We start from the raw sequence: 27894 nt of genomic DNA, 5'->3' as shown, positions 1-27894 counted from the left end.
CCTCCTTTCAAAACCGACAACTGGAAAGCAAACCCTTTCTCTTTTTATTCATACACGTAATACAGACTGTATTTTGTTAAAAGAGAAAAGGGAATCTCCTGTCAGCCTGCCATCCAGAGGAAAATACTATTAATATTTAGATGTGTGAGTTTCCAGCCTTTTTTGAATATATTTTAGTTATTTTTCTTTTTAATACAAAAATTGAATCATACTATATAAACGTCAGTAGTTTTAAACTTTAACTTTTACAGGTAACAAATCTCTTTGAAAATGTAACTTGTACCTATCTTCTAGGGGAAATGCACATTCTCCCTAAATTCTGTGGATAATTTCAGAGCACCCATGGCCATGGACTCCAGGTGAAGAACTCTGTTATACAAACTTCCTTTTCAAAACTAATTTTTCTGTTTATCGTGTCCTGTATACCCTTTTACACAAATAACCATGTTTCTGAGACCATAATTTCTTAATGCCTGGTTACGTCTGCTTTATGGAGTCCTATAATTTGTAATAAAAGTCATCAGGTGCAATGAATTACTGCTGCATTTCCTCCTTAAAGCATCCCACAGAGGTGTTCCCTTTATACGGATAAAGCTCAGAGATGTTCTGTGACAACCAAGCTGCAGCTCCAGGGTTAAAGCGTGATCCACCCAACTCCTTATCCCACACCCTCCACTTTCAAGCCATATAGGTTTACTGGATCCTTTTCGTGGGAGGCCCCAAATTTGGCTGGGGCCACTGCTGGCCTTACCATGGACCAATCCCTTCTCAGGAGGCTTTTCTCTGAGCCTCCCCAAGGGAGAATCTGTGCTTTCTCTCCAGGAACTGAGTAAGGATGGCGGGGGTGCTCAGCATGGGAGCAAAGCTTGGAGGAACAGACTGGTAGGGGTAGTGAAGCCAGAATTCAGCTCCAGCTGAATCTAGGTTTGCTCTCTAATGCCTCCCTATCTTTGCTCTCCCCCAGCTCCTCTGCCCCATCCAGGAACAGTATTGTTTGGGCCCCAGCAAGGAGAGGGTGCTGAGCCCTCCCCACAAGTCTCCTGCTTCTCTGGAGAAGCCTCTCGAGGCCTGGCTGGTCGGGATTTCCCAGCATCGTGTTTGGTAAGGAGGAGGGAGCCAACCGGAAAATGTGATTATTCCAGGGAATTGACTCTGTGACAGCAATGCTGCCGAGAGGCTGGGGGCTGCGGAGAGGCAGAGGCGAGGAGGGCAAGACATGGGAGACAATAGCAGGGGGCTGCGGAGAGGCAGAGGCGAGGAGGGCAAGACATGGGAGGCATAGCAGGGGGCTGCGGAGAGGCAGAGGCGAGGACGGCAAGACATGGGAGGCATAGCAGGGGGCTGCGGAGAGGCAGAGGCGAGGAGGGCAAGACATGGGAGACAATAGCAGGGGGCTGCGGAGAGGCAGAGGCGAGGACGGCAAGACATGGGAGGCATAGCAGGGGGCTGCGGAGAGGCAGAGGCGAGGACGGCAAGACATGGGAGACAATAGCAGGGGGCTGCGGAGAGGCAGAGGCGAGGAGGGCAAGACATGGGAGGCATAGCAGGGGGCTGCGGAGAGGCAGAGGCGAGGAGGGCAAGACATGGGAGACAATAGCAGGGGGCTGCGGAGAGGCAGAGGCGAGGAGGGCAAGACATGGGAGGCATAGCAGGGGGCTGCGGAGAGGCAGAGGCGAGGAGGGCAAGACATGGGAGGCATAGCAGGGGGCTGCGGAGAGGCAGAGGCGAGGAGGGCAAGACATGGGAGGCATAGCAGGGGGCTGCGGAGAGGCAGAGGCGAGGAGGGCAAGACATGGGAGGCATAGCAGGGGGCTGCGGAGAGGCAGAGGCGAGGAGGGCAAGACATGGGAGGCATAGCAGGGGGCTGCGGAGAGGCAGAGGCGAGGAGGGCAAGACATGGGAGGCATAGCAGGGGGCTGCGGAGAGGCAGAGGCGAGGACGGCAAGACATGGGAGGCATAGCAGGGGGCTGCGGAGAGGCAGAGGCGAGGAGGGCAAGACATGGGAGGCATAGCAGGGGGCTGAGGAGCGCTGTGGACCCCAGGAGCGACCTGGACCCCAGGGAACAGCCCTGCTCCCCTGACCCCTCAAGGATTCCAGGGACTGGCCCTTGGGGACTCCAGAGGGTTGGGGACAGAGAAGAGAAGGGATGGAGAAGCAGGGTAAGGAGGAAAGAAGTGGCTCAGAGATGCCAGCCAGGGTTTATATGAACAAGGCTGTCATGGGGGCCACACATATACACACCCCACGCTGCCCTCTCCACCCCACACGACCTCCACACTCAGGACAATCAGGCCAGAGCCCATGGAGCTAGGCAGACCCTCAAAATAGACTCCTGAATGGGGCTGGATGTACGCTCTCCTGCGCTCTGCCCTCATGGGAGTCCTCTTCTGCCTGAATATGCCCACTCCCTCCCAGACAACTCAGGCCATTGCTGAGCTACTCTGTCTTTAAGAAAATGTTTCCTTCTCTTAAACTGAAATCTACCTCCCTAGTTGCTTTTTTGTTTGTTTGTTGAACTCTAAGGAAAAATTAGTTCATTGATCCTGTACCACACAAAATTTATTCAAATTACCTTCATTTGAGTGGTAAGATCACAGGTTACCCTACAACAAACCGTACAAAATCCATCATAAAAGCTTTTTTTTTTTTCATTATATTACCTATTGTCTTTTTTAGACTAGTATACTATGCAAAGCTACACCGATTAGTAGTTTGCCTATTCCCAAGTTTAGGAGAAATGCTTCCTTTTGACATTATCACGTACCCCATAGGAAAATAAATTCCCTTAACCTTACAATTGCCACCCAACTCACTCTGCAAGGCATCTTCCTTCAAATCCCTCCTCTCATGTACACAAGATGTCATGCTAAAGCTTTAAATCCTGCAATTGTATTTACAGATCTACACTTAAAATGAACACAAGAGCCACTACCACCACCACAACAAACACAAAATAACACTCTTAAAAAATTACAAACCAGCTAGATAATATTCTGGTAGTGTTTACAACGGAGAAGGCATGGCAACCTACTCCAGTACTCTTGCCTGGAAAATCCCATGAAAGGAGGAGCCTGGAAGGCTGCAGTCCATGGGGTCGCTAAGAGTCAGGCATGACTGAGCAACTTCACTTTCACTTTTCACTTTCATGCATTGGAGAAGGAAATGGCAACCCACTCCAGTGTTCTTGCCTGGAGAATCCCAGGGACGGGGGAGCCTGGTGGGCTGCTGTCTGTGGGGTCGCACAGAGTCGGACACGACTGAAGCGACTTAGCAGCAGCAGCAGCAGTGTTTACAAATTAATTGCTATTTTTGTACGAAAGTACTAGATACTAAAAATGAGTAGACTGTGAATCAACCTAAATAAAATGATCGCTACCCACATACGTGTACATATAAACACACCCGATACTGTCTGTCAGCTCATGAGCTGCTCTTTATACAGTCTACTTTCCAGGGTGCGTTTGGTTATAACCTTCCTGTATTTATACCTACTATCTCTGGGGCTGCCTCTCAGCCCCACACTGAAGACAGCTCTCCTCAGGGAATACTCAGACTCCACACACACCTTCCCACCTCTTAGACAATGAACAGCTCCAGACTCAGTACACTCTCAGATACACTCAGGTACACTCTCACCAGCTTGACTCAGTGTGGCCATCACACCTCTCCTAATAAGTACTCTCTACTTCTTGTAATGCAACCTGAGAGTGTTTTAGGATTTTTTGTAACCAAAATCCATATACTGGTAGGCAAGATAGGAACACAGTCCAGTGCAAGACTCTGAAGTCATCCGTTTGGGTTCCCATCTGAGCTCTGTCATTTCCTGGCTGTATGACCTTGGATAAACAGCTTAAGCCCTCTGGGCCTCTCTTCTATAGTGGTGAAATCAGCATTTCCTTATTAGTATGAAATCTGAACTCCCGTTTGGAAGGGATGCTGTGAAGAAGGTGCAGTGGGATGAAGCACTAGAGTGCCTGGCACAAGACGATCACGAGGGCACCATGCGCCACTGCTACTGTCTCCATGCTGCCTGGCTCAGAAGGATATGAGTGGGCCCTGGAGTGACACAGGCCTGGGTTTAAATGTCTGACCCGACACTTGGCTGGTGGCCTGTGGGTGAACCACTTTCCTCCAGTCCCAGATCACTCACCTAGAGATCAGGGGTAATAATACCTGCTTTGCGATATTGTTGAAGGGACCAGAGGTAGAGTGTGAAGCCCCCGGCACCTAGATACTTGATAACTTCTGTTATTAGCATTTGCTCAGGTTGAGTTTGTCAAAGTCAGGTCCTACTGCACCCAGGCGACTAACTCTTTGAACCTAGGACTTCGCATCAGTTATGATAAGCACCCGGGATAGAATTGCTGAATGACTTCACTGACTAAAGACCAGGAAGGAGAAGCTTCAAGTGGAGATTAGAGACAAAGGAAGAGAAAGAAGGAGAAACAGTGGGAAAAGAAAGAGAAGGGGCAAGAAAGTGACTCCTTTGACCTTGCTTGAAATATCACAGGAGTTGGGAGAGGAGGGACAAGAGGTACTGGGAACCAGCTAAAAACAGAACCCCTGGGGCCACTGCCCAGCCCAAGCATGTCTCCTCTCCCATCCCCTCCACTCCTGGGGTCAGGAGCAGCTGCAAGCTGCCAGCAAGCTCCAAAATAACCATCCCATCAGTGTGCCCGTCTGCGCGAGGCCCTGAAATAGATGAAACCTGAGCTAGAGGAGTGGGTCAGGGCACCCTCTACAGAGGGGACAACAAAGGTCCTGGCAGAATGAGTGCACATCAAGTCGGGGGTCAGGGAAGGGGCCAGGCTCCCAAAGCTAGGGGAGAACACCATGGCCCCACCTCAGCCCAGGACTGCGCCCTGGGGCACCGACGGCCAGCCTGCACCCTCCATCAGTGGATGACCCCATGTTTGAAGCAACGAGCTATTTAATCCGGGCCTGGGACACGCGGCTGCCTACTTGAGAGTTGTTTATGGTGGAGAGGCGGCACAGGGCCACAGGAGAAGCTGCAAAGCTGGCTCCCCTCTTGTGGCCCCTTTTGCAAGAAAGAACTTGTCCATCTTCAGCTCCTGCCTCGTCTGGCACCTGGTGCTGGCTTGGCAGATCCCCTGGGCCAGGGCAGAAAGAGCCAGGCCCTGCAAAGTGCAAGGAGGCCTGGGCTTCCCCTCTTAGGGAAGGCACCCAGCATACCCACCCATTGAGCCCTGTGTGCCCAGCCCTGGACAGGGCTTAAGGAGAGACAGCCAGGACCCAGGCCCTGTGGAGCCAGGAGCCCTTGGGAGACTTGAAGCTTGGAGTCATGAAAATTCTCAGTATATCAGGTTAGATAAGACCTTAGAGGAGAAGAAGGAAATCTGTTTATCTCTGCCAAGTTCTCACCCAGCCTTGGCTAGAATGCCCCTGGGGACAAGAAGCTCACCACTTCTCAAGGCCATCTATTCCCTATCTTTGGACACCTGTGACTGTTAGAAAAAAACTCCTTTCATAGATGCAAGTGTCCCATACCCACTCCCTAGGGCCCATTATGAGCCTTTTCTTCTTTAGAATATATCTCCCTGTTAGGATAATGCTGTCCAACTGAGGCTAACAACTTCTGTTTCAGGGTGAGTCAGAGATGACATCTCAGAAGAAACAAGATTTGACCCAGGCCCTGAAGGACAAGAGCATTTGGACTGACAGAAGCAAGAGGCACTCGGGTGGGAAAACTGCATTAGCAGATGCCTGGGGAGAAAAGTGTGAGCAAAACCAGCGAGGAGAAAGGAAGGGAAAGGAGGGGGAGGTGCCAGGAGGAGGGCATTCGGGCAGCTCTAGCCCAGAGATCTACACGCTGCCAGTCAGTGTGGGGTAAGTGGGGCCTGGGCGCTGCAGCAGAGGCTCCTTTGAAGCGGGCCAGCCATCAGTCCAAGTCTTGTTTGTTTAGATTCTCGCATCCGCAGCACTGGATAATCTTTAACCACGGGTCAGCCTGCGGCCGCCCAGCCTACTGGCGAACCTCTGCCAGCCCCTGTTTGCACCAACCCATTAACTGTGTCCATAAACATCCTCCTGCTGGTTCGCAGCTGGCATGGGGCAGGGGAAGGAGCCGGGTGCATGGCTGGGATGGGCAAAGGGTTCCTCCACCCTTCTGGGAAGTGCCCTGAGACCCACACCACCTCCACCCTCTCCATATAAACCCACACCACCTCCACCCTCTCCATATAAACCCAACCATGAGAAAGTTGGGAAAAACAAACACACTTCTGAGGCTCATGGAGCAAAGGGCAGAATGTTCCAGAAGCCCTGAGAGTCACAGATTTTTAGATTTATAGAATCTTCAAGCCATGGGATCTTAGATGGATAGATCCCCAGAATCATCTGGTCTGGTGGGTCTCAAACTTTTATTTTTCCCCCAAGCAATAGAATCGTTCGTCCAAAGGAACAGAAAACTCTGGTTGATGTCTAGGAGGTGACCACAGAGCCTGGCCACTCAGCCACCGCAGAGATGCCTCTGTGGAACCCCAGTGCTCCAAGGGACCCAGCTGGAGAACCACAGGCCTTATCCCAAGAAATAATTTAGATCGCGTGGTTTGACTTTTATCCAGACACAGGCACTTGCCCCCTTCTCAATGAGAGGACAGGTTGGGGATTGTCTACTTTGGTGGTGTTTTTAAATTAGATATTCCTTTTTAACCTAAAAACAACAGCCCTTCCCACTTGTATAAACACTTTTACGTATCCGGCAGCCTCACAGACTATCTGTAAGGTAAATGGTGCATGTACAATTATGTCCAAATAACAGAAGAGGCGGGCGAGGCACAGAGATGCTGAGAGACATGCCCGAAGTCAGTGAGCAGCCGAGTGGAGTCTTAATTCAGTCGGGTCTCCTGTTTCTCAAATGAGGGCTTCGTCCCCAGTTCGTCGCCAAGACCCTAGCTCCTCCCCTCCTGGGGCCACCAGGCCTCTCCAAGTTCTCCAGAACTGTATCTTGGGCCAAAGAGGTACTAGATGGGAACACACAAAAGTGCCATTTCTGGACATTAGAAACAGCCTGCTATTGGCAATTACATATGCTTACACTTTATGGAGGTTCATTCTGGTAGAAAACTAGAGCACGCTGTGAATGATGGGATCAAACAAGGCCTTCAAAAGACTTCAGGAAACTACAAGGCAGGCAGACCCACCCTCACCACTAAACAGGACGCTGGGTACCCACCACCCCTCTTGGTCTCTGCCAGGGCCTTTGGTGGCCTATCTGTGTCCAACACATGTGGCTGATCCCTGATGCCTTGAGCTCGTGTAAGCTCTATTCTGGAAGACATAGGGGGCCCAAATCCCCACCCTTGGGGGGCATCTAGACATAATGGGGAGACCAGAGAGATTCCTGTTTACAGAGCCTGGGGAGTACTGTAGCCCACACTTCTGAGCTCAAGTGCCAGCTCTACTAAGCGGTGTGACCACGGACAAGTTGTCAGACTTCTCTGAGCCTCGGTTTCCTTACCTGCAAAATAGGCACAATAATAACTTTCTTTAAAATGTAATCAAAGAAGATCTTTACTGTATTCTTAAAGAGCAGGACAAGCACATGATACAGAACCCCTGTTGTGGAGTAGACCTCCACTCGCTTCAGGAAGAGGGAGAGTCAGGAAGAACAGAGTAGTCAGGGGAGGCTTCCTAGTGGAGGGGAGGGTTTGGTACGGGGCCTTGATATAATTGGCAGAATTTGAGGTGAGTAAAGAAGAAGCACTGGAAGAGTGTGAAGCAGAAGGAACAGCAAGATTTTTTTTTTTAACTAAGATGAAACGAAAACCATCAAAGGGAAAGACACCATGATCAGCATCCTCATCTCTTCATCCCGAGGGCTTGGCTTGGGTCCCTTAAGCTAATATTTGCCTCCCAGCCCCTGGCAGCCATAGCTGAAGGTAAATATTAGTTTAGCCTGGGAAGCGGAAGCCCCAGATGGCAGTGTGGTCCTCAACTGGCCGGGATGCCTCACGCTCTGTACCACAAGCTGGGCACAGCCAGAATAAGGATCCGACCCCTGGCCTTATCTATAGACAGGTCCAGGCCTCTCACTGCTGGGCAGCCAGGCTGGCCTACCGCCCCAGAAACTGGCACAGCAGCAGCCTGGCCCCCAGAAAGCGACCCTGAGAGTCTCCAAACATCCTTCTCCTCAGTAGGCAGATGGGGTCTTTTTCCAAGACCTGAAATGACATCATGAGTCCTTGGGAGTCCCCCCATGCCCATGGCCTCTTAACAGCCTCCTAGGCTCAGCCACACACATCGTGAGTGAGCAATAAGTCTTCTCACACTGACCTTGGGCCCAGATCAGCTGGAAGGTCTGAATTGTGGGCCCAGCCTAGCTTCTGACTAGTCGGGACAATTGGGGTAGGCCCCTTCCCATCTCTGGGCCACATTTCCTCTTACTGAAAAACTTGACAGTAAGAACTGCTGGAAACTCAACTCTCTTGCTGAGTCTCCCCTGTGATACACACACATATCCACACCTGTGCACACCCACTCTCCTCAAGTCCACAAGCCATCCACAACCTCCCCTCCTAACCCCCTTCCCTGAAGGATCTGTTCCCCAACTGACTGCCAGTTCCCCATCTCTGTGCACATGCACACCCCTCCTGTCTGGCCTACACTGTTCCTCCTCAACAGGTCCATTCTTCCCACCTCCTCTGGTTCCTGACTTAAAACTCACCTCCTACAGGAAGTCCTTCTGGATTGCTCCCCAGCTGCACCCCCATAGTTTTATTCTTCAGCCACACTTTTATGCAGTATTGGATTTAGGTCACTTCAGAGCAGTCATATGGTATGTCCCCCAGTGTAAAAACTCTTTCAGGTGAGGGGCTGGGTTTCCAGTTCTAGTGTCCCCTCTAACCACTGCAGAGCACCTAGGCTGCAGGAGCACCCTATAAGTGGAATCTGGGCTCACCAGCTTTTGGCCAGGACCCACAGCTACTCTTCCTGAGTCAACATTTCTGAGAGGAGCAGGGAGACCTTGAAAACTGGTTTAGGAACTTATCTCTCCAAGTATTAATCACCCATAAAACTTGTGTTTATTTAGTTGCTGGCAGGTCCTTCTTCCAGGAGGTAGGAAGCTGTTATTCTTGGAGATACCAGCCAGGGCTTGGGCCAGGGCACCCGGAGGGAAGAGGGTGATCTGCTGTGAACTCCAGCGTAACAGGGAGCCTGGAAGACCTGAAGCAGCTCTGCTGGGGCCATGGCCTGGGCAGCGGGGAGCCCAGGTGATGTTTAGGGCTGCGGGGGGTGGGGATGGGGCCCCCACTTGGAGGTGTCAACCAGGGAAAGACACCAGCCCTTGCCTCCACCCTTTTGGGGAAGATGGCCAATCTGCCCACGGCCTGACTTGCAGGCCTACTATGTGCCCCGGACCCCAGGATGTCTCTAGTCTGAGGAGCAGACACTGGCCAGGTGGGGTTCAAAGGGCTTTGCCTCAGGTTCCAGACAGGTAGGGGCAGGGAGATAGAGCTGGCAGGTAATCTCTAAAGATGAGACACTGATCTAGGGGATAAAGATGAGACACAGGAAAGATAGGCTCGTCCTCAGAGCCACCAAGACAGAGAGTGACTTCTTCAGAGAAGAAACTCAGCGGAGGAGGGAGACAAGGGGAAGCAGAGGAGCCAGGGGGATCTAGGTGGAGGGAGGGGGCCCAGAAAGACACGGGTGCAGTGACGTGGCAGAGAGGAGGGAGGGGGAAATGGGCAGATAGGAGCAGAGGGAAGAGGGCAGGGAGGGAGGGAAGGAGACCCTGAGACCACACGGGGCAGTGGGCATGTCCCGGGGGCAGGGGTGTGGGATACAGGCACAGAGCAGCAGGCCCACCTCCGAAGATAACCTGGATGGGTCTCTCTCACTCTCTCTCTTTTTTTTTAACAAAAAAATCAATTTAGGAAGAACAAAATGAGGACATATTTTAATCTGCTAATTCATTTTAGGGGCTATAATCAGTGTTTAAAAATGCCCAGGGATTATGGTGATTTACAGCTGTGACGGGAATCAGCTAGGGCTTTGGCCTTACAGGGTGTACAGAAAGGAGCCTGACGGGAAATTCAAATGCAAGTGAAATTACTGAGTGAAAACCTATTTATAGTCAAAGAGGCCAGGTCAGTGCCTGGGCTCTGCCCTGGGTGCGGCCCTTCAGGATCGCTCTTCAGGCCTCTCCGTCAGCCCTGCAGATTAGGAAGCCTCATCTCACCTGGTGTGTCCGTTTTGTCCTCACCCTTGCAGAGCTGTAGGCCCAGCCTAGGCCTCCTCCACCAAGAAGCCCTCCTGGACTCCACCTGTCCTCACTAATTTCATCCTCCGCTGACTTCCTGCCGAAACCCCCCAGTGGGTAATGTGAAATGTACTGCTTTGGGCACCAGAATACCCAGTTCAAGTCTCCGCTCTGCCACATCCCTACACACGCAAGCCAGGCCTTCCATAGCCCTCAATTTTCTCCCTGCCAAATGGGGATAATAATCACTCCCTCCAGGGCCAGGGGCTGAAAGGGTGAATAAGGTAACTGGAAGGAACCATCTCGGCAGACAGACGAGATCCTGCGACCACAGCATCCAGCGATTTACTGTCCTCGCTTGGGCTCTGCCTGGATCGTGTCTGGAGTTGTGTTCGCTTTGTCTCCCAGTGAGACTGGGGCTGTCTGTGAGCAGGGCTGGGTCTCCCTCAGCCACCCCTCAACCCTTTCCTTCATCTAACAAGTCACCATCTATCCCCCACTTTCCCCTCCTCACTCTGCAAATATCCTCAGCATGCTCCACACACCAGGCCCAAGATTCCACTCTGGAGAGGAACCCGGTGGGTAAGGCATGGATCCCTCCCTCTCACAGAAGGGTTTACTCATTTGTTTTTACTTTCATCATCTTTCCCCGCCGCCCCCCCCATAAACTGACTAGAAAAGAAACGCTTCAGTTTCTAGGCTCTGAAGTCAGAAAGGACAAAAAAAAACCACATTTTCCCACCACCTCCATGGCAGCTTTCTCTGCAGGCAGAGAGATGGGGAAGGGAGGGGAGGTGACAAGAGCAAGTGTTGGCTGAGCATTGACTTGGTACCCAGGACTAGGCTGGACACATTACTCACAGCCTCTTTAATTGGGTTTCATCTTCCTACTGACCCATTGTACAGATGGGAAAGCTGAGGTTCTTCCAGGCTCCTCCTGGGTTGGCCTGTGCCCAGTCTGTGCACACAGGCACACGCACACATGCTTGCCAGCACACACTCAAGTCCAATGGGAGTCCAGTGACCTGGATTCTCAGTCCTCAGCCACCAACTTGCTGTGAGACTCAAGGAAGTCTAAGACTCAGAGGCCCCTTCCAGCCCTGGCATTTGGAGGTCTGCATGTGCCCTCGCCAGGAAGCCTGGTACTTTAGCAACCCCAGGATAGCCTCTAATGCTCCTCCTCCTGGACCGCCCACAGGATGCCTGCCTTCTCACTGCCCTGAAGCCTTAGTCACCCTGGGGGCCCGGGAGCAGCCAGAAGAGTCTTGGCCCCCCAGGTGCCTTCTGCTCTCCCCCACTACCCCTTCCACCCCCATCCATGCAAAAAGCACTAAGGTGGGGTTGGACCTGCTGGAAGGCTGCAGAGCCCAGGGCCAGGGCTCACTCGGGACAGAGTGCTGGTTCTACAGCTCACCTGTAGCACTTCCTAGGGATGAAGACAACCTCCCTGAGCTTGAGACTCACCTCCATGGGCCCAGCGATGGGGTCGGCCTCCCAGGGCTGTTACCAGAATGGCACTAACAAAGTGCCTGGCACACAGTAAGTACTCTGTAAACTGTAGTAGTTATGATGCTTAACATTAATTACTTCCTGGATCGGGGCGGGGGGGTGTCTTCGAGGCAGCCATATATGATTATGAAGCTCAAAGGCACAGCCTGTGGGGCCACAGAGAGCAGAAACCTCACCAAGCTCCAACGGCCACAGCTGCGGGCCAGAAGGCAGGGATGCTCTGCAGTTCCAAGGCTCCCACTCGGCCCCAGGACTGATGCCAGTGTGAGGGGTGGCCCCATGCCTGATGGAACCAGTCTGACCACAGCCCCTGGAGGTGTGCCCTGCGTCTGAGGGGCCGGAGGGAGAAGGCACTCACCCAGCAGCTGGACGCCTCGAGTGAGGCCGTAGACATCCACCAGGGCCCAGAGTGGGTCGGCCGTGCGGACCCCGTTGAAGAAGAGCATGGCGGCCGAGTCATTGATGCGGTAGAAGACACGGCCCTTCTTGTCCACCCAGAAGGCGATGATGTTGCCCTCGTTGGCAAACTCCTCAGGCAGCGCCTTGGCCCAGAAGCCGCTCTGGGACACCAGGTCGGGGCAGGCGTACTTGGGCAGCGAGTCGGGGTGGATGCGGGACGGGTCCTTGCTCGTGAAGCCCAGCCGCAGGGCCCCGCTCCAGCAGCACTGCTTCTTGGTGATCTGGGGGGCAGAGGCGTGGCCTCAGACCCCCAGCCCAGCCTCCCCGCCCCAGCCGTCAGCGAGGCCAAGGGGAAGGGACGGTACCCTCCTCTGCAGACCACCCCCAGGCAGACTCCCATGGGACGTAACCCTGCCCAGCTCACCCACAACTGGGGCTCCTCTCCTTCCCCCAGGAACCCTCACCTCCCCCCACCAACTACCCTCATCATTCTCCCATCACCTCCCCATGGCCACTCCCCTTTCTACTTCCTTGTCACACAGGGAAGGTTAAGAAAAGAGTAAGGAGAGAGAGAGATTAGGAAGAGCTGAAGTGGCAGCAGAGACGAAAGAGAAGGGGCAAGGGGGGTGATGGCCACAAGCAGAAGTGGGGAAGTCCAGGGGCCCCAGGCCGTGCAGCCACAGGAGCAGCGAGACAGGTCCCACCTTCAGCCTGACTTGCTCATAGACGAGGACCGGGCGGTTACTGAAGGTGATGGCGTTGCAGAAGCTGGCCTGCCTCTTGACGGCCTTGTGGCTGAGGTCCATGAGGATCTGGGAGCCCTTGGTGTGGGGGTGGAAGAGCAGCGGCGTGGCCGGGAGCCCCCCGCCGGGCAGCACCGGCGGGCAGTGCTTCTGCTTGTGGTGGCGTCGGTGAGCGGTGACGGGGCAGGGGCCCCCAGTGGAGTCTGCAAAGGCAGGAGCCACAGCGTTAGAGGATCTGACAGTCCAAGAGCTGGACCAAGGTCCCCTAGGGAAGGGCAGAGGCCTGGGGTATAAGAGAAATCACCACTGCCCAGGACTTCCACCACCACTGCCCCCTCTTGCCACTCTCCTTCTCCTGATACCATCCACTGTATTTCCCACTCCACCACCTACCACTGTTTTTTATCCACCACCATCTATGCCCACCCTTCACCTGTCACCTCTCACCACCACCATCTACTCCAACCCTCCACCCACCTCCCACCATCATCTCCCACCATCATATACTCCCACCTTTCACCCATCACCTCTCACCACCACCAGCTACCCCCACCTTCTACCCATCACCTCCCACCATTTACTCCCACCCTTCACCCATCACCTCCCACCACCACCAGCTACCTCCACCCTTCCCCTCCCACCACCACCAGCTACCTCCACCCTTTACCCATCACCTCCACCACCACCAGCTACCTCTACCCTTCACCCATCACCTCCCACCACCATCATCTACCCTCATGTGTCACCCACAACCACAAGTTAACATCTACTGCTCCTCATTGGTATTTATGACCATTTATTTTCAACCTCCACCATGTGGTAAGCAATCATTTGCAACCAACATCTACCACCATTCACTGTCATTCACTCCCAATGCCATTTATTTTATTCAACAAATATTCATTATGTATCTGCTGAATGCCAGCCAAGCCCTGTCCTAGGCACTGAAGATAAGGCATGAAACATACATGGATTCTGTCCTCAAGATGCCAACAGTCCAAGGAGGGAGTTAAGACATGGACAGAAATTGAAATACAAATGGCAGACAGTGAGAAGCACAAAAGGATGTACAGATAAGTCACTTCCCGGGAAGGCTTCTTGGAGGAGAGGAGGAGGAGGAGAAGGCACTGGAGCTGAACCGGCAAAGCTGGGCTGCAGTCAACATGTGACCACGGGGCTTCCATTGGAGACCAGGAAGGTGGGTGGGTGGGGCAGCCTCTGCAGGACCATGCCCATCTCTTCCCTCCTTCAGGGCCACCTCCCCCCACCCAGGCTGCCTTCCTGCTTTACACCGCCCACGCCCACGACACCGTGGACACAGGCAGGCCTCTTCACCCAGGCTTCCAAGGAACTTGGAGCTGCCTCAAGCACCCCTGGCTTGTGCTTCCTTCCATTAACAGAGCTGGGTTCGGAAGGTACCATACAAACATGTGAGGTTGGCACCCAGGAGACAGGGCAAAGAGAGGAAAGAACACGGGATGTCGTGCCAGGTAGCTCGTGTCTGTCACTAACTGGCCATGTGACCCTGGGGAAGTCGCTTTTCCTCTCTGGCACAATGCCATGTGTTAGGTTGTGTCTGACTCTGTGTGACCTCATGGACTGCAGCCCTCCAGGCTCCTCTGTCCATAGCATTCTCCAGGCAAGAATACTGGAGTGGGTTGCCATTTCCTCCTCCAGGGGATCTTCCTGATCCAGGGACTGAACCCAGGTCTCCCATGTCTCCTGCATCACAGGTGGATTCTTTACCTGCTAAGCCACTGGGGAAGCTCCTCCGACACAATACGTGGCCTCCACTCGGCAGCTCTGTGGCCTCACATGTGTCAGCAGCCCTGGCAACACTAATGCACAAGTCCCGGCAGCTGGGGGCTCAGGCAGGAGGGCCATTTCTTCCCCAAGATCTGTGTCTCATGCATCAGGAAGGACAGCTCCTGCCTGTCATCTTGAGAAGAGGCACAGGGGATGCGGAAGATGGGGGTGACATAGTGTGACCAAGGCCTTCCGGGATGTTTCAAAATTGGTCCCTCCAAGGCAGGAATTTAATAATAAAGTTTGGTTATCCAAGAGGCCTTCCCCTCCCTAAAGGGAAAGGAGGGGTTTCCAGGAAGGGGATGGAATGAGGTGGGAGAGAAGGAGGGAAGAGTCCCAGGAGGCGGAAAGGCCCAGACTTTGGTCCAGTGTTTGCTCTGGTTTGCGTCACTTTGCATCTTTGCTTCCTCCTTCCTCCTTCCCATAGGGCCCCAAACACCAGGATCCACTGTCCAGAGCCAGCCAGATACCCTGAGGATCAGCCTCCTGGCTTCTGTGGTGTAGCTTCCTGCATGCCAGGCCCACGAGGTAGGTACCTTACAAAGCGGGGCTCACCTTGCTCTAAGGAATACAGAATGGTGCTCAAGGGCTTAGAAAGCCACCAAGTGGTGAAAGCTGGAATTGCTCAGAGGAGACCCTGCCGGTCTGAGAAGGCCCCCAGAAAAGCTGAGTGACCCTTGAAGAGTGTAGAGCAGGGTAGGTCATTCCACAGAAAGGGACAGTTGAGGTGAGAGCAAAGGGTGGCACTTCATACAGTTGCCCCATCTAGAAGAGGTACCCCCTGGGCTCAGTCCAGCCTCAGACACAGCTTGACTCTTGCTTTCAAAAAAAACTGCTGGTGAAAAGTAACATCACACACCGTTCAGGGCTGTATACATAGGCAGAAATGAAAACATAAAAAAAAGAAATACCTGCTGGGTGAATGGTAACAAATGTAGTCCATCTACAAACAGAATACTACGCAGCAGTGAAAAAAGAATGAACGACTGATAGGAGCCTCAACATGGATGAATTACAAAATCATCACACTGAGTGAAGCCGGTTTTTTTTCAAATTTGGATATAGTCCATGGAGCAATGGCAGGGCCTCCACTCCTTTCAAAACCCTTCCTCCACTCCTCCCACCCTCCCCCACAGGGTACTAAATCTTCAAAAACAAACTAAGCTAGAGCGATAACAAGCAGATTGGCGGATGCATGCGGAAGGTGGGAGGAGGGGGAAACACCAAGGAATGCAAGGGGATACTTGGGGTGACAGCGACAGGTGTGTTCACCCTCTTGTTGTGGAAACGGTTCCAGGGGTGTGTGCATGTGTCAAAACCTACCCAGTCATATACTTTAATCCCCCGTGGTCTAGTGTGTATCAACTAAGTTTCAATACAGCAGTTTTTAAAGATGCTCAGCCCAGCAGCTGCTGAGGATCTCTTCTATGAGGTCCCCGCTACAGCCTCCACTCAGAATCCATGGACCAACGGCAGGGCCTCAACTTCCTTCAAGACACTCCCCACGTATCCTAGTTGGGATCCTGGGGCCCTGGGTAAAGATCTAGGAAACACTGGCTTAGAGAAAAGACAATGAGGACTCCCAGGGACTGGACACCCAGGCCCTTGAAAGGGCCATTCCCAGGGCCTCCCATCCACAGGGAGGGCAGTGGGTGGGCGAGGGCAGCCCAGGGCCAGCCTCCCTGGCTGACAGCTGAGCAGATGGAGAATGGGGAGACCCTGGTCCCTGGGGGCACAGTGTGCATCCAGACGTGTGACCTCAAAAAAGCACACACACATCTGTGAGCATATGAGGGTAACCCAGACCCTAGGAGACTTAGGAAGGAGAGCGACTTTTCTCTCTCCCTACGCACACATTTACACATGACTACTCATGTACACATGGATGTGCGAAACAGTACACACGTCTACTGCACATGGGCCATCCATCTAATAATAACAGCAGTCATTCATCACGTGCTAACACGTGCTAGGCTCTGAACTGCGAGTCTCACACATACTTAACTGGTTTCACCCTCACAGCAAACTGATGAGGTAGGAGAGACAGTACAAACCCATTTTCCTGATGAGGAATCAGCCTCTGAGGGATTGAGCGATTTGCCCAAAGTCATACAGCCAGCAGGATGGGGTTCTTGGAGCCAAACTCAGACAATCTGACTGCAGGGCCCAGGTCTTACTACTCGGCATTTACAGCCAAGAAAGCAAGGGTTTGAATACATTTTTTTTTTAATGCACTTTAAAATATGGTCACGACTGATGAAACCTGAAAAAATATTCACCTGGGTCAAACCTAAAATGATCTCATGTGGCACATAGGGGGATACCTGGCCTTCTATTATCTTGCCTCTTCTGCAGTACACGTGTGCACGCCGCCAGAACACAGAGATGCAAACCGTTTCCATACATGGCCCTCATCCATCACTGCTAGGATGCAAAATGGAACAGCCAATGTGGAAGATGGCTTGGCAGTTCCTTATAAGTTAAACGCCGATCATATAACCCAGCAATCACACTCGCAGGCACTTACCCAAGAGAAATGAAACATCTGCACAGTGACCTGTACACAAATGTACCGCAGCTTTATTCATAATAACCCCACGCTGGTAATAGCTTAAATGCCCTCCAACTGGTGAATGGATAAATCAAACATGGTACGCCCACACAATCAATACAACTCTGCAATAAAAAGGAACAGCACTATGATACAACAAGCAGGAACAAAGGGATCCCCTGGAGAAGGAAATGGCAACCCACTCCAGTATTCTTGCCTGGAGGATTCCACAGACAGAGGAGCCTGGTAGGCTACAGTCCAAAGGGTCCCAAAGAGTTAGACGCGGCTGAGCAACTCACACTTTCACTTTCACAGCTTTGACGCCAAGGGCCAGAGGGGCAGCTGAGGGCAAGGCTTCTCCCCAGTGCACTTTGACATACAGTATGACCCCTTAAAACCCCCATTCCATGGATGAGCTGCCAATCAGACTGGTTAATCAACTTGCTTGAGGTCACACAGCAATAAAGTGGCAGAGCTGGGACTTGAACCCCAATCTCCCAATGTCATGTTTGGGGTCCTTTACCCTACTCAGTGGCTGACACTAGAGATCACTTTCCCCGTGAGCCCAAGATGGCAGGCATAGTGCTGAAAGGCTGTGTGGAGGAAGTGTTGGCCAGGTCCAGTCAGAGGAGCAGCCACAGCAAAAGGTGTGAAGATGCCAGGAGGCCTATGAGCTGCACAACTGCTCCCCCAGTGACCAGTGGTCCTGGGTGGAGCCCCAGTCTCGCCATCTGCTCCCAGGCAGGCTCCCCTTCGTGACAGGTTTACAAGCTTCTAGGGAGTCATAGTGGGAGCACCCCCTCAGGCCAAGCTGGTGCTGACACAATGGAAACTCTGCCCGCCCCACCCCAGCCCATTCCTCCTGGGCATTTATGAGCTGCCAGAAACAAGCCTGGCCAGCCCTCTGGGTGACCCTCGGCCAGCTCCAGACCACATTCCTGCCTCTCAGTGGGGTCCAAGGTGGGGATGCCCAGACCCAGTGTAGGCTCTGGAGTGACCTCCCCACTGCCCATACCCTGCCCCAGGACCATCCTGGCAGAGCCCTGGGTACCTAGGCTGCACTGAGCTGGGCTTCCAAGGAGAAACCAGGAGGAGAGGTTGAGTGTCTGCTCAATACTTATGACAATAACCAACCTCTGTGTGTGTGGCTTAATAGGCAATGTCTTCATGACACTCCAATGACACAGGTCCTCAGAAGTGAAGCTACTCACCAAGGTTACCCAGCCAGAGTGAAGAGCCCAAATCCGAACCCAGGCCTGCTGCCTCCCAACCCAACTCTGAGACCTCATTTTTCTCATCTGTAAAATGGTGACCACAACAGACCTCCATGGCATTCTTACAAGAATTAAAGAGATGCTATATTTACCAGCAATCCCACTCCAGGGCATAAATCCAGAGCAATAATCAGAAAAGATACATGCACCCCAATGTTCATTACAGCACTTTTTACAATATCCAAGACATGGACATAACCTAAATGTCCACCAACAGATGAATGGATAAAGATGTGGCACATATATACAATGGAATATTACTCAGCCATAAAAAAGAAGGAAATAATGTCATCTGCAGCAACATGGATGGACCTAGAGATTATCACACTAAGTGAAGTAGGTCAGACAGAGACATACAAATAACATATGATATCACTTACAGGTGGAGTCCAATTTTTAAAATTATACAAATGAACTTACCAAAAAATTAATCTGCAAAAAATTCATTACAAAAAAAAATGAATTTACAAAACACAAACAGATTCACAGATTTAGAAAACGTACTTAAGGTTTCCAGAGTAGAAGGATGGGGACAGGGGATGTTAGGGAGTTTGGGATTTAGAAGTACACACGGCTACATTTTAAAATGGATAACAAGGTCCCACTGTATAGCACAGGGAAATCTGCTCCATGTTACATGGCAGCCTGCCTGAATCGGGGGGGAGTTTGGAGGAGAATGGATACACGTGTATGTATGCCTGAGTTCCTCTGCTGTGCACTTAAAACTATCACAACATTCTAAATCAACTATATTGCAATATTTAATCAAAAAACAAAACTAACCCAGTAAGTAGTTGCTATAATAATAATTCTATGATTATTGATAACAGTTGTAAATAAAAGTGTGAAAGTGTTAGTCGCTCAGTTGTGTCCGACTCTTTGCAACCCCATGGACTGTAGCCCACCAGGCTCCTCTGTCCATGGAATTCTCCAGGCAAGAATACTGGAGTAGATTGCCGTGCCCTCCTCCAGGGGATCTGCCCAACTCAAAGATCAAACCTGGGTCTCCTTGCATTGCAGGCAGATTTTTTACGGTCTGAGCCACCAGAGAAGCCCACAGTTGTAGATAATTATATTATTGTTTCAATTAACATCAATCTGTGCTATCCTACACCTCTGGTCAAGCTATTTCCCCCGCCCTGCATATCTTCTCTCCCTGCCTCACCCACGCCTCTCCAAATCCCACCCATCTTTCAAGGCCCAGGTGGATCCTACTATGTTCAAGATGGCCTCATTCTGAACCTGCGGACCTGAATACCAGTGCATTTACAGCGCTAACGAGGGAGGCTTGTCTCACTTTCTGGACAGTATGGAACAGGGCAAAGAGCAGGAGCCCTGGAAGCAGGAGGTCCTGGGTTCAACCCTGACCACGCCACAGATTTGCTGTGTGACTTTGGGCAAGTTGCTTCATCCCTCTGGACCTTAATTGCTTTCTCTGTAAAACAGAGTCATCATATCTGCCCTGCCCACCTCTCCAGGCCATTGTAAGAACCCAGTGACTTCATGGATGTAAAAGAAATTTTCAAACTTTAACACCTGATCCCAACATAAGGTCTTATTGTTTCTTATAAAAGCAACAACCACAACCATAGGAAATGATCAGTTCACTTCAGACCAGGTGGAGGCCAGACACTTCTGTTTTCATTTACCCCAAACACTGTAAACCCAGATTGCAGAGTGGTCCTGACTTGGGCTAGTTTACACACAGTCACTGAACAGGGATTCCTCTTTCGGGGGAGACTCAGAGGAAGCCAGAGAGCAGGCGGGAAGGGCTTCAAGTGAGAGAGATAATTATAAAACTGGCCAGATGTGAACTTCTCTGGGTTCCCTCCAGGGGTCCACCTCCCTCACCTGCTTCTAGCCTCGAGGCCTGGCCCAAGCCTATTTCTCTTCTGGAAACCATCCCTTCCTCCTTCCCACCTATAAACCTGCATTTCTCTCACTCATCCTTCAGACCTTGATTTTAAAGCCCACCTTCTAAAAAATAAATAAATAAATAAAGCCCACCTTCTCCTGAAGTCTCTCTCATTCCCAAACCAGGTCCAGGGGTCCCATATGTCCCTAACAGACCTTCCATCACCCAAGCAGCCTTTGTCAAATCTGGATCCTCCACAGAATTCAGCCCGAATGCCTTGAGGCACCCACTGGAGGCAATGCATGGACTTGTCTTCCTCACACCCAGAATGGTTCTGGGCATGTGAGAAAAGAGTCACTCACACCATTTTCTGTGTTTTGCGGCTCTCTGGCTAGGAAAGGCTATGGGATTATTTATGTGTCTCCCTGATGGACCGTGAGCCTCCTGAGGGCAGAGACCATTGTCTTTTTTACTGCTGTTTCCCCAGCATCTAGCTCAGCACACAAAGCAGGTACTCAATAAAGGCACTGAATGAGCTGCCCCTGTTCACTTCTTCAGTCCATTGAAAACTTGCTAGTGATCAAGCAGCACCCACTTGGTGCCTTGCTTTTTCTGGTGCCCAGTGGATAAATCAGAGAAAGTGAGGACTAAAGGCACAGCTTCCTTCATTGCCCAGAACCAGAATCCTGCACTCCATGCCTGACTACAGTCCAGGCTGCTCCAGAACCTTCCAGCACTCCCCACTGGCCTACAGGAAGAAGGAGAAAAATGGCAAGGGTTGATTTTTTTCTTCTGTGTCAGGAACTGACACCAAATGCCTTTCCTGTACAGCCTCATCTCACTCTGCCAAGCCCTGACAGTTAGGGATCTGTGGGAAGCAGCCTTGAAGATGTCCCCAGTGATCCCCACCTCCACCTCCTGGCCGTCCCTTTAATTCTGTAAGCCCCTTCGTAATCCTCTCCCCTAGGGTGTGGAGTGGACCTAGCAACTAGCTTCCAACAAATTGAATACAGCTGAAGTGATGGGATGGGACTCCCAAGGCTGGGTTGTAAAAAGCCCTTGCTGCTACTGCTGCTAAGTCGCATCAGTCATGTCCAACTCTGTGCAACCCGATAGACGGCAACTCAACAGGCTCCCCCGTCCCTGGGATTCTCAAGGCAAGAATACTGAAGTGGGTTGCCATCTCCTTCTCCAATGCATGAAAGTGAAAAGTGAAAGTGAAGTCGCTCAGTCGTGTCCGACTCTTAGCAACCCCATGGACTGCAGCCCACCAGGCTCCTCCGTCCATGGAATTTTCCGGGCAAGAGTACTGGAGCGGGTTGCCATTGCCTTCTCCAGGGTAGACAGCTAGTTACCAGCAAAGTGGGCTTCAAACCCAGGCCTCAGATCCATCTGCCTTTGGAAACACTAGAATGATTTTTAGAATTTATACTAACCATATGTGCTTGTTTTACAGGCCACCCCCACATACATACGCCGAGGGTCCCCAGGATGAGAAATGCAGGCCAGCATTAGCCTCCATCTTTTTTCCTTGCCTCTCAGGTTGCTCCCTCTGGGAAAAGTAGCCTCAGTGTAAGGTGGCCCTGTGGACATGCCCACATTGGAGGGACTAGGGACCACCAATCACCCCAGTAAGCAAGCTTAGATGGGGCTCCCCCTCAAGCCTTCAGATGAGCCTGCAGCCCCGGCCAGCAACTTGACTGTAACTTCAAGAAGGATATTAAACTGGAGGCCTTAGCTACAGTGTCAAGATTTCTGACCCACAGAAAATGTGAGATAATTAAATGTGTGTTTGCTGTTTTACTGGTGAAGGAAATGGCAATCCACTTCAATATTCATGCCTAGAAAATCCCATGGACAGAGGAGTCTTGTGGGCTACAGTCCATGGGGTCACAAAGAGTTGGACATGACTGAGTGACTGAGCATGCACATTGCTGTTTTAAGCCACTAACTTTCGGAGTAATTTGTTATGCATCAATACAGATCACTTAGTTCCATGGTACAGATGAGGAGACAGAGGCTCTGAGAGGCAGTAATTTGCCCAGGGTCACACAGTTAGTAAGCAGTGAAACTGGGCTCTGACTTGCAGACCTGTCTGGCTGTGCAGTCATCCTCACCGGGCTGCAGCTAGCCAGCCAGCATGCTCGGTCCACTCTGCCCAGTGTGAACCCTCCACTCCACCCTGGTCATTTCTCTATGATCTCTGCAGCCCCATGCACACCCTGTGTTGTATAGGGTTAGGGGACATGTTAGCACCTGACCATCTGACCCACAGAGCTTGGCCATGGGCAGAGCAGGTCCTGCTGCTCCCTGGAAGACCAAATGGATCCAGTGACCAGGTGGGCAAAAGAGAGTGGCAGGGAGTGGCCGTGGGCAGGATGGGCACCCTTGCAACCAAGCTAATCTCCACAGAGCCTCCTGCTCTCATTCACTCCACGGCATCCCAGTCCCTGATGTTTCCAGCAGCCAGATGTACATACAGATGTGTCTCCCAACACCGGCACTGCAGGGAGGGAACCAGCCCTCCTCCTCCCCCTCCTCACCCCAAGATTCCAGAAGGGGATTCCAGATGATAACCTTTCTGAGCCCCTGTCTTCACAGTGCCCCCACAAAGTGCCCCAAGCCAGGCCGGAGAGAATGAGGGGGCGCATGGCTTAGTCCATGTGCCACGCAGACCATCACCCCCAGCTGCCCTCTGTATGCACATGTGTGCACACACACAGCAGGTGTCTGCCTAATAGGGACACAGCGTCCAGGTGACACACTGCGCCAGGGGCCTGCCAGGGCTGCAGGAGGTAGAGATGCAGTCTTGGTCTTTACAGGCAGCCGGGGTGTATGGTGTGTGTATGTGTGTGTGTACACTTTTGAGTGCACACAGGCCTGGGGGAGCCTCTGTGGAGACCCTCACGTGCATGTACACTGTGCTGGCTGCACACCAGGCGGGCTGCCCTTTATGTCTGCTAGCTCACTTACTCTTTCCACAACCCTTCCAGGTAACCCTTACCACCCCCACCCACTGGGACTCAGGCAAATAAAGGCACTGACCCAGAGTCACACAGCCAGTAAGAGCAGAACAGGATTCAAACTCTCACCAGGAACACCCGTTTCACTCCCTTTCCAGCCCTGCCTGGCCTGTTGCCCAGCTCAGGGCTCACGTCTTCCCTCCTATCTGCTCCCCTAGACCACCTGCCCCACCTATGTTGATGTGGTCCAGCAGCCAGGGCCTGAACCCCACATTCTTCCTCCTTCCTCATTGGTCAAGCATCTGTGGGGTTCCAAATACTGGGCTGGGTGAAGAGAACAGATAGGGATTAGCCTAGTTCCTCACACCACAGGCATAAGTGGGGTGAGTGGTGTGTCACCTGTGTTCACAGACACACCTGCCAGGCTCTGGGGGCTCACCTTGGCCCAAAAGCCTCCAGAGCTGCTGCCGGCAGACAGGCGGCTCTCTCCATGCTAATCCCGGATCGCCTAAGTCCCTGTGTTGGCCTCTCCCCTGCTGCCGGAGTGAGAATTAAGGAACCATGGAGGGGAAGCGGGGAGTTAGCTGCGGAAGGGACAAGGTCTGGATTCCCTCTGAGCCGCCAGCTACGTGACCTCAGTCAGCCATTTCCCTTTCTGGGCCACAGCATCCCCTTCTGTAAAGGGACAGTGGGAGCCAATCTCTCAGGCCCCTGCACCCCAGCATCTGGAGTTTGTTGGTCCAGAGACCAACCTGAGGGTGACATGTGTGTCTGGCTGCATATGTGTGTGTCTTCCGCACATCAGCCCCTCAGCAACCGGTCCATCCTTTGCCCTGGGTCACAGCGGGGTGGGGAGCGCTGAAGAAAGTGAAGGAGGCAGGAAGGAAGAGGAGGAGAGGGTGGGAAGGAGAAGAATGGGGGGCCTCTGTGCTCTCCCCCACCCCATCCTGCCCTCAAGACAGGGAGCAGCTCTGGAAATCTGCCTCGTGAAAGAGATCAAGCGTGTAACTGCTGAAACCATTTTCCAAATGAGAATTAATCTCTCCCAAGGGTCCCCTTGCCAGGCTGATCCCAGAGGAGCCCAACTCCTCACCACCAGCCTGATCACACACACACACACACAACTTGTGCAGAAACACTGACCTCTACCAAATAACAGACTTTCACAAATGTGGCTGCTCACACACGGAAACCCAGACACAAAATGTTCGGCCTCTTAAATATGACACAGATAGGTACACATTATGCAGGTACACACACACGGAGGTCTAAAACTCAGGTACAATCAGCCGACACCAGAAACACAAACCACCAGGACACGTCCACAAGCATACCACTAGAAAACCCACACACAACCCCTCACCTCCGCACTGTAACCCAGCAACCCCGAGTCTTCAGCCCCAACCAAACCAAGCCCCAGGCACCCAATCAGGAACGAAGGACCTTTGTGCTCCGGAGTCAGGTTGCAGGGCTGACAGCACCCCTAGGAAGGAGCAAGCTCCTGGCATCTCCCACTTCCCCCAACTCACCTCCCAAAGGGGGTGAAACCAGAGCCACCGGGGCAGCCAAGGTCCAGGCGTGGGGACCCGTGGGTGCAGACACCCATGCAGGGTCCTGGCTAAGGGGCTCTGTGGGCACAGGCAAACACTTGCGCTCCACACCCCTGAACTCCCCCCACCTATTCGTGTTGATGGTAGGCTGGGCGCGGAGCTGGGGTCCACTCACGGGGGCCCAGGCTGAGGAGAGTGGTCCAGGTGAGGGGCTGGCGGCCAAGGCCCTCATCCAATGGTCCGACTCGTGGAGTCTCAGCGCACCCCTGCCAAGCTATCCCCGTTCCCTGTGAGAGAGGGAGGAACAGGACATACCCCCAGAACGCCTCCCCAGGCCCGTTAGGCTCTCCCTGGGTTCAGTCCTTATTCACATTGTCTCCTGCGGTCCTCACAATACTCCTGTGAGGAGGCTACTGTCACTAGCCCCATTGACAGATGAGAAAACCAAGGCTCGAGGGGACGCTTGCCCTTGCTGCCACCGTGTCTGTCTCCTCCAGAGCAGGAGTTCTTGATGGCCAAACGTCATCTCGGGTACTCTTGGGGTCCTGCTCCCCCCTGAACCCCGGGCTCCCGGGCAGCTGAAGATAGCACGCTGTGTCCTGAGCCTGTTCTGAGGGCCTCTTCGTCCTTCCCAGGCCACGGGCCTGCCCAAGTCTGACTCCAGTGGAAAATGCCAGTCGGCTCCAGACCCTATGCCAGCAGGCCCCACTGGGGCCAACAAGCCCAAGAGGAGCCCCCGCCCCACAGACAGGCAGGGCCAGGCTCAGGTCAGGCCAATCCAAGTCTCAGGCCAAGGCCCAGGCCACTGGCACTGCCTCTGGCCGGCTCCGGATTATGTGTCTTCCAGGGCCTTCCATCTGTCACTTAGCCCTCTGGGCCCAGGACAAAATTCATTTCCTTTTAAGAGAGCCAATGATTTGCTTTTCCCACGTTTCCTTCCCTGCCTTTTTCTTTTTTTAATTAGAAATTACTCTGTCAAAGTCCAGGGCCCAGAAAGGGGAAGTCACCTGGTCACCAGTCCTGGCCACGGCTTCCCACTTGCTCCTGCCACCACCCTCCTTCCATCCCAGGCGCTTCCCGGTTCCTCGGTGCCCACTGAACCTAGCAGATGGAGGCAGCCCCACCTCCTAACGCCCTGCCCGAGGAGGGTGGAGGCACACAGAGGGGAGTGTAGCAGGGACTCCCCAAGGTCAGCCCACACTGTTCTGGCACCAGCCAGTCTGTACAGGAACCCCAACTCCTGGGGCCCAGCGATGACAAAACAAGTCCCTGGGAAGACTTCCCCTTCTGGGTCTGGTGCCACATCGGCCATGTTCCTCCCAAGACCCCAGCCCTGGAGCCAAGCAGACGAGGAGAGGGGCAGATAGCAGGCTGGGGGCAGAGCTGGGGTCCACTCTGCCAGGGGCAGGCAGCAGCCACCTAGCAGTCCTCTCTCCCACCCCTTCACCTGCCAGCCTCCCGGTCTGCCTGAGGTCTAGGTGAGCACGGATGTGAACCCCAGGAATCAGAAGTTCATTGACCTCCCCGGCAGAGCACACACTTTCAGAACTGAGATCAGGCAATGTGGGGGTGTCACTTGCACACCCCTGTGTGCTTAGGCACAAGTCAGCACAGGTACACACACACAGACACCTCCAATGGGCGCAGACATGCACACACGTGTGTACCCACACATCTCTCCATGGCTCCATCATGGAGCAAGCACTGGCCTCCACGGCCCATATCCCAGGGCCCACAAACAGATCCCCCAGCTGTCTAACTGACGGTTGCCTCGGTTCTAGGAGAGGGACCTATGGACCCCGGACCTCACATCCCACCTGGCGCTGATCAGTACCCTGGGGAGGTAAGAGAATAAGGAGACTTTGTGGGGAGACTCAGCTGCCTGACCGACTGCCAGGGAAAGACCCTTCTTCCTGCTTTGCCCAACCTCCTGTTTCCGTCCCCTCTGCCCCAGTGCCTGTCACTCAAACGCACCCCCGTCCAAGGTCCCAGAGCCTCCCCAAGAGGCAGGGGGATGGCCATGCCCTCAGCCCAGTGCCTCTTGGTCCCAGCCTCCCCAAGCGGTCCCCAGGCTGGGGATGGACAGACCCTCAGGTGACAGCCAGGGCCTTACCGTGGAGGGTGCTCCGGGTGATCTGTCCCCCCATCGCGGGCAGCGGGGAACACGGCCACCTCCGTTTGGCCGGCTGGCCTCGTCACCGAGCCGCCCTGGCGGCCAGCTCCCCTCCCCCTGCCCGCCCCCCTCCTCCTCCGTGGCCAGCGGCAGCCGGCATGGCAGGGCCGAGCCCGCCCCTTCTGCACCCCCCAACACACACGGCGCCCTGCCCGCAAGACAGGCCACACACGCACGCACACCCCTCTGGCCCCGCTCAGAGCCGCTTCCCAGCTCCCACCCACTCCCGGAGCCTCCCCCACCTCCCCGCACTGGTACAGGCGATGGGATCTGTCATGTTTATTTACATAAGGAGGAGGAGACTAGAGGCTTCCTGAAATAGCCGAGCTCCAGAAAGCGCTGGAGATGCCCCAGCCAGAGCGCACACACACACACACACACGCACTCATGTACTCACGCACACATGCACATTCCCCATCACAGACACACACACACACATACACAACCTCGCCATTCACCTAGGCTACAGACATCCACGCGTGTTATGCACCTACTTACATGCAGACTCTGGGAAAACAATGGGATACTGTGGTGAGCAAGACAGACCTGGTCTCTCCCTCAAGGGGCTTACAATCTCACTCATGCAGCTTAATAACAAAGAGCTGACATCCTCCTAGCCTCTTCCAAGTGCTCCATGCATATTCACCCCTTTGGTCCTCACAGGCTGAATGATAAGCTCAGCACATGGTTATTATCAATAGGTACCATCATTATTGCTGAGAAATGAGATGAGAGAACGGAGGCACAAAGAGGCTACCTGCCCAGAAGGTGACAGGGCCGGGAGGCAAACCCAGGCAGCCTTGCGGGGGCGGGGGTGCTGGGGGTTAGATTCCTTTACCCCCAC

The 27894-nt window shown here is 53.1% G+C and overlaps 1 protein-coding gene across 4 annotated transcripts in view; it reads right to left on the bottom strand.

Annotated features, from left to right (window-relative positions):
* NEURL1 (neuralized E3 ubiquitin protein ligase 1) overlaps positions 1–27894 on the bottom strand; it is a 46498-nt gene that overhangs the window by 6890 nt on the left and 11714 nt on the right. The window contains exons 1-3 of one of the 4 annotated variants that reach the window (XM_055560256.1): positions 26991–27143; positions 12840–13081; positions 12095–12416 (exon numbers count right to left, since the gene is read on the bottom strand). In XM_055560256.1, the coding sequence (XP_055416231.1) occupies positions 12095–12416; positions 12840–13081; positions 26991–27024 (598 nt within the window). In that variant the 5' untranslated portion in view covers positions 27025–27143. Of the gene's footprint in view, positions 1–12094; positions 12417–12839; positions 13082–14624; positions 14780–24856; positions 25163–26990; positions 27144–27894 lie in introns of those variants that run through there. The other 3 variants (XM_055560255.1, XM_055560257.1, XM_055560259.1) reach the window with 3 other exon arrangements.

Source organism: Bubalus kerabau, chromosome 22 (genome assembly GCF_029407905.1).
Source record: "Bubalus kerabau isolate K-KA32 ecotype Philippines breed swamp buffalo chromosome 22, PCC_UOA_SB_1v2, whole genome shotgun sequence".
Lineage (NCBI taxonomy): Eukaryota > Metazoa > Chordata > Mammalia > Artiodactyla > Bovidae > Bubalus > Bubalus kerabau.
This window is presented reverse-complemented; position numbering and strand designations above follow the sequence as displayed.